The sequence below is a fragment of the Anneissia japonica genome, unplaced genomic scaffold (assembly GCF_011630105.1).
Source record: "Anneissia japonica isolate Jap-2015-1 unplaced genomic scaffold, ASM1163010v1 scaffold694_len1028156_cov167, whole genome shotgun sequence".
Classification (NCBI taxonomy): Eukaryota; Metazoa; Echinodermata; class Crinoidea; order Comatulida; family Comatulidae; genus Anneissia; species Anneissia japonica.
Window position 1 is genome coordinate 208,946 of NW_022727885.1, and position 11,196 is coordinate 220,141.

General features: G+C 36.8%; 1 protein-coding gene across 1 annotated transcript in view; it reads left to right on the forward strand.

Moving 5' to 3' along the window:
• The first annotated feature begins 693 nt into the window (after positions 1-693).
• The window catches only part of LOC117113828 (DDB1- and CUL4-associated factor 11-like), a 24,069-nt gene continuing 13,566 nt past the window's right edge, over positions 694-11,196 (forward strand). The window contains exons 1-6 of the mRNA XM_033257274.1: positions 694-940; positions 3,146-3,231; positions 6,538-6,569; positions 8,369-8,464; positions 9,427-9,485; positions 10,473-10,676. Of these exons, the coding sequence (XP_033113165.1) occupies positions 810-940; positions 3,146-3,231; positions 6,538-6,569; positions 8,369-8,464; positions 9,427-9,485; positions 10,473-10,676 (608 nt within the window). The 5' untranslated portion in view covers positions 694-809. The remainder of the gene's footprint in view (positions 941-3,145; positions 3,232-6,537; positions 6,570-8,368; positions 8,465-9,426; positions 9,486-10,472; positions 10,677-11,196) is intronic.

Below are 11,196 nucleotides of genomic sequence, written 5' to 3' on the forward strand. Positions count from 1 at the left end.
TCGTCCATCTTTACTTTGGCGCCTCCCCTTTTGTTAAATCCTGTATTTGCTTATTTCATTTCATATAAATAAATTGTATTTGCATATTGCAAATTATTGCATAAATTAGGCTTAGTTCTAATTCTACTGTAAATAATTATGTCATATAAAGATAAAATTATAAAAGGATTGACGTAACATGTGTCATCTTTATATGAAAACATCATGCCAAAAACTCCTAAGGGGAGATTCACGTTTTTGGTTAGTGTCCCCTAAATCGGGGTACCCCTATTCAGGGGACAAAGCTATTAAGGGGACACTTTTTTTGGTCTCGAAGGTGTCCCTGTTAATATGGGTTCTACTGTAGTTACAGACATACATCCCATAAATCGGTAAGCTTTAATAGGCCTACCGTAGCTAAACAGTGACAGTAAGGTAATAGAGTACTCGAGCGTCACAATATTGTGCCTGCTCTTTTTCGTATCCAACTCGAGTCGAGTCAATCCGAGACAGTCCGAGTGGAGTTTCATTTATTTATTTGAACATACACCTTTGAATCGGTGGCACTCAGTATCAATTAGTGCGTTCGTACAAACAAAAAAAAAGGGGGTAAAATTTAACAAACAAAAAATGCAAATGTTTCGTACAGAAAAAAAAAAATTTGTTTTGGCACACGCTCGAGTTAATTGCGGGCGTTGATGCGCATGATTGAACGTCAATAATAAACATTGAAGTTTTAATGCGAGGCAGAGGGTTGACCTAAGCCTAGACTACCTAGCCCATTTTTCAAATAATAATAATACTACATACTGCCTTATTTTATATTTAAGATGGGCTCACGTCACACAAGTGGTCGTGAAAGGGATCCAGAGGATGTGAACGAAGGAACATTTCATGGCAATGACGACTCTGATGATGATTACCAAGATTACGCTGCAGTGCTGGCGTATTTGCTCCGCAGGTGAGCCATTACGCTAGCCTAATTTCTATTATAGGCCCTTTCCTAGGCCTGGGTATTTTTTTGGCCTAGCCTAGGCCTAGGCCCAGACCTGTTGTAGATGGAAATCTGACCTGCTTTAGCAAGGCCTGCATCTCTGATGTTAACCACCCAGATCAGACGGTCTGTTTTTAACACATAGGCTAGTTACCAATCCAATGAGTCCTTTTCTTTCATCAGCATCATCAATCAGGAGGGCCATTTCACTATCTATACCTAAGGGCCTAGGCAAGTTAGGCCCTAGGCCTAGCTAAGCTAGCTATTTCAGTTTTATGATTACACTTGCCTGCCTGTCATTATTTCTTTAAGCCTCTACTTTAGCCTAGCCTAGGCCTATGTATGACTATATTTATAAGTAGGCTAGGTAGGCCGCAGGCCCTAGGCCTACTTTTACTATACACAATACTTTTTAAATCCCAAAAGTAGCTAGGAGCACACACAAAATTATGTCCTTTAATTGACTTTAAATATAGTTTCACATTAATTCCATGGAAAGAACACATTGATTCAAGATGTGAGTAATGTACTGTTTAGATGACAAATATTGGTTGAATATTTACAGGAGTTATGCTACTGTAAATTGAATAAAGCAAAAAGTTTTCCTGATTTATGCACGTTGGCCTATCTTCAATTTGTCAACATATGCATGCATTGCTCCTACATTCTAGCTAAGCCTAGAGACGCGATGTCTTCTCGCTCTTCACACGTTCTGGTAGGCTACGCGATGACACATCACTCCTACTGTAGCACGGCTTAGAGTGGCTCAGACCCTACCTAGCCTAGGGTATTAAAACACTTAGGGCACACAGTCTTCACACTGTACGGTCAAATTTAAATTACATCAAAAATATCCACACTAAAGACGGGACACTTCGCAGGTCGAGGCTGCTAAAAGTTCTACTCTCAGCTTATACAGTAGATGTCAATCTTTGAACCACTCTAGCAAAAACAAGTTCTTGTTTAAAAAAAATTAAAAATGATATTATAAATCTTTGTCTAGAGGTCAAAAGCTAATAACCGAGAACAAATGGGAAGATATGATAACTTATTTTTTTAGTCCAACATTCATTAAATGTTGTCATTACGTGGACATTGCATGTTGATTTTTTGTTAATAGGCGCCTGGTTTGCCAGAGTCGGTCCCAATTAACTAAGCAACAGAACCAATCTGATAACCTGACCTTTGAACCAATCTAATGACACAACCAATCAGATAAACTGACCTTTGAATGACACCCTACAAGCTGTGTTGCAAGTTGCCTTCTCTAAATCCAAGTTTGTTTAATTAGTCCACGTTATGAATTGGGTTCGATTTCCTTTGGCCAAAGTTGAGATTGGTTTGAATTTGACCTGCATATATTTAGGCCTAAAAAACTGTCTGCATATTTTGATAATGTTTAAGGGAGTTTTTTATATCTGAAAATAAAATATTAAAGCAAATCATTGTTCAGACGTACCTTCTTTTATTTTTGTGTAATTTCCTATACTATTGGTGTTCTCTCTTCTGTCTTGTGTGGTACTAGTGGTACCTTCAGAAATTTGCTAACAGAGGTCCTCATGTCAGCTAAAACCAAGGTGTCGACTATGGTCCCGGAATAAAAAACCCTGGCAGGGTTGGTTTCCGCAGAGAGAGTTTTTATTGCTTAGTATGGCCAAATTTGTGCTTTACACAATATTAGGGATAGGCAATCAAAATTATGTTAATTGGATAGGCAAATTATTATTTTTGGTTTGACAGTGGAGGTCCTGCCTGTCTGACGTGGAAAATTGCCCTCCCTCAGGGGCGGATCCAGAGATGTCCAAAAGGGGGGGCCGAAAAGGGGGGGGCGAAATTTGGGCCGATCAAGACAACACTGTCCTAGGGGGTCCTGGGGATGTCCCTGCGAAATTTTTGTGTTCTAGACACCCGAAAATAACATTTGAGGCGTTCTGGGCTATCATTTTTTTCTTTTTCTTTCTTTCTTTCTTTTTTTTTCTTTTTATTACCTTCCAAAAGGGGGGGGGGCAGCCCCTCAAGTCCGCCCCTGTCCCTGACGGCCGCTGGTGACACTACTGTTTGGTACGTTGACGCATTTCATTAGAAGTTGATACTTCTTACTGGATCGTGCATCTGCATGAGCTATGGTTTTTTAATTAGCACAAACTTTTTATCTTTAATTATATATTTCAGTGGGACTGTTCGGTTTACCTCATCTCGTAATCAGTTTGAAAGTGATACCGATAGTGATTCAATTTTTACAGCATGTGTTCCCGAAGGTGAGTATATACATACTTAATAACTCAGTCAGTCTGTCCCCATTTACCTAACACTTATTACCAGGACCAACACTGACCACTAACTGGCTGCCATTTATCAACACCACTACTACTGTACATCAAACTTGCCACAATTTTACTAAAACACCCACCACCAGACTGCCACCATTCACCAATAACACATCACTAAGCTGTTGTCATTCACCAAACACTAACCACCCACCTGCCACTATCCGTCTAATACACACCACCAACATGCCACCAATCACCCATCACCAAAAACCAGTGTGCCACCATTCACTAAATACCACCACCAGTCTGCCACCATTCACCCAACACCCACTACAACAACCACAAGCCTGTAGCCATTCACCTGGTAGGCAGCGAATGCGGGTTTATACTACCCTCAATTTCCTCTTTGTTAATTTTTTATTATGATTGTCATGTCGCTCAAGTTGACATAATTATGGTCAAAAATGAAGTGATTTCATGTTGATTTCATCCAACAATTTTGTTTTCAGTCTGTAAAGCACAATAGGTTTACAAATAGTAAAACTGAAAGGTGCCTAGACAGTACCCAGCATAGGTTAGGCTTACTTGACCTTTAGCTGCAAATGGCGCCGCATGAGACGTATAACATGAAATAGAATTTGGTGTATTTTATACACTGTCGACTCCATAGTGTACACAGGTTTTTAAACACGGAATGCATCCTGCACATGAAACTGAGAATGTTTGGCAACCAGATTCATTTACACTAACCACAACTTATGAGTTTTGAGTCTGGTTATTGGAAATTTCCAGTTTTGCTTGCTGGGTTAACGGAGTATGAGGATATTACCAAATTTAAATCTGAACAAAGCTCATTTTTGGCATAGGATTGTGGTGGAAGTGGCATTTCTAGAGGGTGCGTGGGGAGCCACTCCCCAAAAAACACACACACACACACACCACCCCCTCCCTGTATAAGTGGTTAAAAAACACCTTATTTTGCCAGCTACTGTAGTTCCCCTCACTTAATCATTGAGTGCCCCCACTTCACCTTCATGCCCCATCAGCCCCCATCCCCCCTCAATCATTTCAGGGCTCAAAGATATGCCAATGTGTGGTGGTCCTGCTAAGGGTTCCTAGAAAATTTAGTTTGAGGATGTCACAAAATGCATTTTCCGACATTTTCTAGGAGTAATTTACAAGTGAGAAACTAATAGTCTTTTTAGTTTTTAAAGGCTTTGTCCAACGATATGGAAAGATTGAGGATTAAAATTAAAATGTGTGGTCCAATGAGCCTCCACAAAGTTATCTGCAGTAATTTAAATCGATTGAGAGAATTATTATCGAGGACATTGTTAAATTAGACAAAGAAAAAATCAATGGAATCAGTGTGGAGCCATGTGGGATTCTACAACAATGCTGTCCAGTGGTGGACAGATCGAATTAACTCTTTGTCTGTGCTCTGTCATTTTTTACCTCACACTCCCACATATATTTTAATACCATATTTATCAATAATATGTTTCTCACCTTTTGGCTAAGATCATGTGTAATATCATGTGTACGTTTGTTTCTTCTCTTCCACATTGGTGCATTTGTCATTTATTCTCTGTCGCCCTCTGACGAACTTTCAGTTCACTGAACACATAATAAAGTTTTAGCTACAGTATGGTAAGTTTGAGCTTAGGCCTAAAGTTATCAGTTTTAGGTCTTGATTTTGGTGTAAACTCACAAAGCCAAACCTCTTGAACTTCTACTGATAATGTTTCCAACTAACTCCCCTTATCACTATCAGTGGGACTCCGGAGTAAACCCTCTTTTACTTCTGGAGTTGGGGTAAATGTGTGCAAGTTAACGACTCCAGTGTGCTGAACTCGAGCTCAACGAAGCTGAATGTTTTCAAGAGAAGCTTCTCCGGGATAGTCCCATCGACTGACATCGGAAAACACACAGTATAAACAGTCCCGACTTTCACAAACCGGGATTTTAATCATCCACTTTCATTAAAATTATTCAGTTGTTTTTCTAATAATATAACTATATTGTATATTTCAAACATATTTATTTTAAAATAATAAACGTAATGCAGTTATATAATTTTGCTTATAGAAATTAATTCGGTTTTTAGTGTACAAATAAATTATAATGTTTTCCCCCTGTGTAACTAAAGTTGATTGCAGACTAATGAGCTAGTTTTCCTAAAAAAATGTCCATAGAGGGCAGTGTTCAACACCGTGTGAAGCAGGCAAGTAAGGCTCTTTCCAGCTTATCAAATTTTCTTTGAAAAAAAAATGCCCATATATAGTCAGGATCTGCCTATATAATATCGATATGATGTCATCATGACCATATTTGACTTGTTTTTGTCAAATTAAATTTGGTAGTCTTGACAACGCTTTATCCACAAGCTGATGTCAAAAGACCCTCTTTTCTTTGTGTTGTTGCACATGACCTCATGGTGGCCATTACAAGACAAAACAATGTAATGTACTGTAACTTAAAAAATATAAAAGCATATGTTGTCTTGCCATGGGACGGCCGATGGGAGATAAAGCCAATCCTAAACACTGGCCTGTCAAAGACAACTGAAATTTGCTAGTTAATTTAAGTTCCCTAGTGTTCTGAGGCAGCCTGGAAGGGGTTGTCGGGGGGAGATTTATCCCCTTCCCTGTCGAACAAAACCTGGTTGTCTGTCCAAAAATATTAATTTGCCTATCCAGAAAATGTTATTTTGATTCCCAGTCCCTAATATGGTCTAAATGCACAATTTTGAACGATATTAGTACCCTATACAGACTACACTCTGTTACGATATGTTGCAAGGTAATCGGTGGTAATCCACAACTGATTACTCCCAATGGCAATCAACAAATGCATTCAGACCAACACAAACAAACTTTACATTCTAGTGCCTAGGCCTCCTGTGGCTAAGCCTGTTGACTGACCTCAGCCAAACAGAGCTTGTGTAACTTGTGATTCGTTGCGATCGGATGCCATGGTAATCGGGAGTATTAAAGATTGTAGCGCCCAATCGCAACGGGTAACAATTGCGATATCGATACATATTGACTACTATTGGTGAGCTTTCACACACGATTTTACTTTGCGATTGAGTGTCGCAATTGCTACAACCAATCGCAATGCGATGCTAGTCTGAATGGGTATAAGCCATAAAAACTCTACCAAGATCCTTACCATGGATTTTAGTGTGAGACCCTGGCCGTGGTTGTAGTCGGTCCCGTGGTCCCAACTCCCCTGTAGGCACATTTTTGGAGCCACCATTTATAATTTGTTTTCTTTTTATTTCTCTTACAGCTGATCAGAATCCAGACACATCCAAAATAGATGTAAGTTAAACGTAATTTACCTTTACTCAAAATCAGATTTTATGGGAACCCACTTCAGTGATTGGCCATACACCGGTGACCCGCCTTGTCAGAAACAGGATAAGTTCACATTACAGGCTTTGAGCTGTAAAAAAAAAAAAAGCAATTTTTAATTTTATTTTTTTATAGCAATGGTATTTAATACAGTAGAACCCCTGTATCCATTCAGCACCAAAAAAGGTGTCCCCTTATAGTTATGTACCCTGAATAAGATGACCTCTATTTTGGGGACACTTTAAACCAAAAAATGTGAAATTGTCCACTTAATATGGGTTTTTGCATGTTTTTATGCAACAATGACATACATTCTTTATAATTTTATTTTTATTGACATAAGAATGAGTAGAATTAGAAATAATTTATAGCAAGGTAGTAGAATAACCCATCTCATAGCAGCGACGTCAATGTGCTGAATTGCGTATGGGCGTGGTTCCACTACGTAGCAGCCGTAAGGAGGCGCGTATAGTTAGCTACATGCTCACATCATTCCACAACGATAACAGCAAGGCAAATACAATTTATTTATTATATGAAGTCAGCAGAAATGTTATTAAAAACAGTAGTTGTATATGTTCCCAATATTATTTCATGATACAGTGTTAATGACCATATATTCTTTTTTTTTTATACTAGTCTTCTGATTGAAAGCATGTAGCATGCAAGTCGTTACTCTATTAGTGATAGAGTAACACTAATACACTAAAAAAACAAAGAAAAACAAATGCCCATGGTTAAGGGACAAGATTGCATGTTTATACAAAGCAAACCATGCAGTCTGATTCAGGGGAGAAAATTATTGTTTGATGTTAAATGTATGGCTTAAAAGTTGTCAGAATATAAAGTTGACTTAATTTTTCCCCCTTAATAGGAATGTCCCCTTAATAGGGGTTGGCCATAGTGTTAAAAGATATATTTCTCCTCATTCCCACTAATATGCTGTCCCCTGAAAAGGGGTGTCACAAAGGAGGGATCCTAGGTTATTATAAAACACACCTAAATAGATCCTTGTCATTTGATTTGTGGATTTCATATTCCATTTTGTCACTCATCTTGAAAATTTAGTTCTTTCCATGTATTTTATTGGTCCATTTGTTTCATCCTATTGCAAGCCTCCACCTAATATAATGTTGTCATTGGTTGAAGGAAGATGGACTGTTCCATTCTTAAGAAAGGTAGTTGATTACCAAATTGTAAGTTGTTTGTGTTAAAATTTAACCACTGATTGGAAGAAATGTATACCTAAATTTAATTTTCATAAAATATCAAATGACAATAATCTATTTTAGATGTGTTATAAAACAAATAATGAATGTTTTTTATTTGTGCAATTGGAAGAATATTTCCATGAGTTGACTGTACCATTCAACTAGGCGAAGCTGAGTAACATTTACTCATCATAAACATTCATTATTTATAATTATATTTTTTCTTGGGTATTTTCTGTGGAAAACACGATTATTATATTATGCGGGGGTACCATTATCAGTTCCACCACACACCCCCCACCCCCCGTGCCTTGGGTGGGAAATAGTTCCACTAATTGGATTAAAATACTTAAGAATGACCAGTAAGTCTTCATTGAAATAGTAATTTAGTTCCACATTCTTAATTTTCGCTTTCCCATCCACAAACCCCCTCTCGTTCCGAAGCCCCCTCCCCCCACCTCCTTCCCAGGCCAAAACCAGCCTCTTCTCCTGTTGGTGTCCAAGGCAATCCTGGCTAATTTCTAGATTTGTTTTTTTTTTCTTTATCTCTTATAGGAGAGTGACTTAAAACAAGAATTTCTCCATTTCAACTGTTGCAAACACAATGAGAAACCTTATGCAAGAAGACCGATACCAAAAATGCTTGTAAAGGTGAAACACAATGATTGTACAGCACTATATTTGTATTGTTCTTTTTAAGTTCTACTAGTATTGTAACTCTAAACATGTCAGACTTCAAACTTTTCCCAATAAACAAATTTCTAACATCCATTTCACAGGAGCCCCAAGTCTCCTGGAACTCGTGGGAGTTTCCAGGAAATCGGGACAGCCCCCCCCCCCCCCCGTGCTCCCGCAAGCAAGCAAGAATCTCCTGAAAATAAACCCATATCCCGCAAATTCACAACATGAGCATGTCTCCATGGCTTTATTATCAATTATCTCAAGGAAGTCATTGCCAATATGTTTCACAATGTGCAGCAAAACAGAATTAAATGTATGAAAGTTCACTAGCCACATTAGAGGCAGATTCAATGGGGACCCCCTTTCCCCCCCCAACCTAAATTATTCCAAATTTTTTAAAATAGAGAAAAAAGAATAGTCATATTAAATTTAAGTCTAAGAGTGCCACTTCCGGCCATTTAGAGGTGCCATAATCATAGATTTTCTTGCGTGATATGACCGTACATCCGTGAAAGACCCTCTCTGGCCTCCCTCTACTGTGAATCTACAGATCTCCACAACAAGGGTGGCATCGAGGCCGTCAGTCAGGTCCCCAACAAGGGGGCCGATGTGCCTGATGGGAGGCGTATTCATATTTTGATCCAGGGGGTCCAGTGGTCGTGGGGGCGAAGCCCCTATTAAGTCCTATTAAATTGATTTTACATTGGCGCCATCCCTGCATGCTCCCGGAATTTACTTCTTCCAACTTGGGACCCCTGATTTTAGTCTTTTGCTGCCGTTAATTCTATTTTTCTATACCTAAATAAATCAATTAAATGTGTAAAACATGATATGTAAATGAAACTTCTGTTTCTTTATGCCTCATTCAGGTAACTGCACATATTAATATATTCTTTACACTTGTAAACGTTATTGTGTATTTTACATTTCAGAGGATGCATAGTAGCCAAGGAGGATTTACTCAAGCTGACCGCTGTGAAATCATTTCAAGGTATAATTATTTCGTCTGGATGAATTTTTTTCGTTGTAAAGGTACACCAGGGGGTGCTTTGTACGAAAATCTTGTATTATGCTGATCTCGATTTTAAATTTGATGAATCAGATTGTGCTAGTTAAACGAATCATGTCAAACATCAACCATCCTTTGTCCATAGAGTACAACTTTTTGCGGTCTAGATGCCAGTTATGGAGTATATACTCAAGAACAACTAGATACAATAAGTCGTTTGTCCCAAGTTCAATTGTTATTTTTAATAAACCTTGCAGCCGTTAAAGGACCTTTTAAAAATTAAAAGTTTCTAAAATTTTACAATTTTTAACTGGTTTTTTTCTATGATGGTGTCTTAAACTTGGGTGATTCTAAATTTTTTATTTAAAAAAATCTATTTTTACACATTGTTTTAAATGTAGCTTTTATTTTTTAAATGCTTTTAAAATTTTTATGACATTTTAACTTGTTTTATTGAATATGATTCTTTTATTTGCAATTTTTTTGTATTTTCTGTGTGTTGACTTTTTTTTATTAACTTTTTCTATTTTACGTAGTGTATCAAACGACAAATTTCCAATTGTATGTTTTATAGAATTTAGACAATAAAAGTTTTTGATTTTTGATTTTTTTTTTTTTTTGAAAGTTTGAATGCTTACAGTATTTCCATTGAAGCCCAGTTCAGTATTATAGCAGTCAATCAGTGGCATATATAGGAATCTTGAAGTGTGGGGGGTGAGGGGGGGTGCAAAAGTGAAGTAAAGGAGGCTCAGTGAATAAGTGAGAGGGCGCTTACTCGCAAAATACATTGCTTAGTTTTCACATAACATTGTAGTTTAGGAATGGTAGCTTCGTTTAGTGACATTAATACATATTCAGACACGTACAGTATATGCTTGTATATAAATATAAACAGACAATACTGGTATTCTTAATTATTTTAATGATAATTCAGAAAAATGTAGGTAAATTTTTTTTTATTTCGAACAGTTTTTTACCAAACCATATGGAGGTATTGAAATCATTTCAGTCCAAGGTGTTTTGTGGTACGTATTCCAAGGACGGGACAGTGTTCATGTCAGCTTGTCAAGACAAATTTATTCGGCTATATGATACCACATACGGACAATTCAAACAGATCCGGTGTATACCCGCAAGGGACATTGGATGGAGTATAATAGACACAGCTTTCAGGTATTTAGTCACATTGTTATAATACAGTTTATCTCTAACTTTGTCCTTGCATGTAGGTTTTATTTTGTATTAATATTAATTTATCATTAATTTAGATATTGTATAAGTTATGGATATTATTTTATATTGTTAATATTATTACTTTATTATTATTAAGTTTTATTTAGTATTAATTCTAATTCATCATTTATTTAGATTTAAATAGAGTTGTGGATATTATTTTAATTAATATTATTACTGTATTAAATAAGTTATTTAGTATTAATATTAATTTATCATTAACTTGTAAATATTATTAAATTACATTTTTATTATTACATTATTATTATTTAATATATTTATATTATATACATTATTGTTTTTTTTTAAATTATATTAGGTCAAATCTACAGAAACAGGGACATCATGACTAAAATTTTAATTTCTTCTACATGTTATTTGGTATTTTCCATTTTCCTCACTATCTCTGGTAAAAATACTTTTTCCTGAATCAGAGGTTATTTTTAGGCATCTTGAAGGC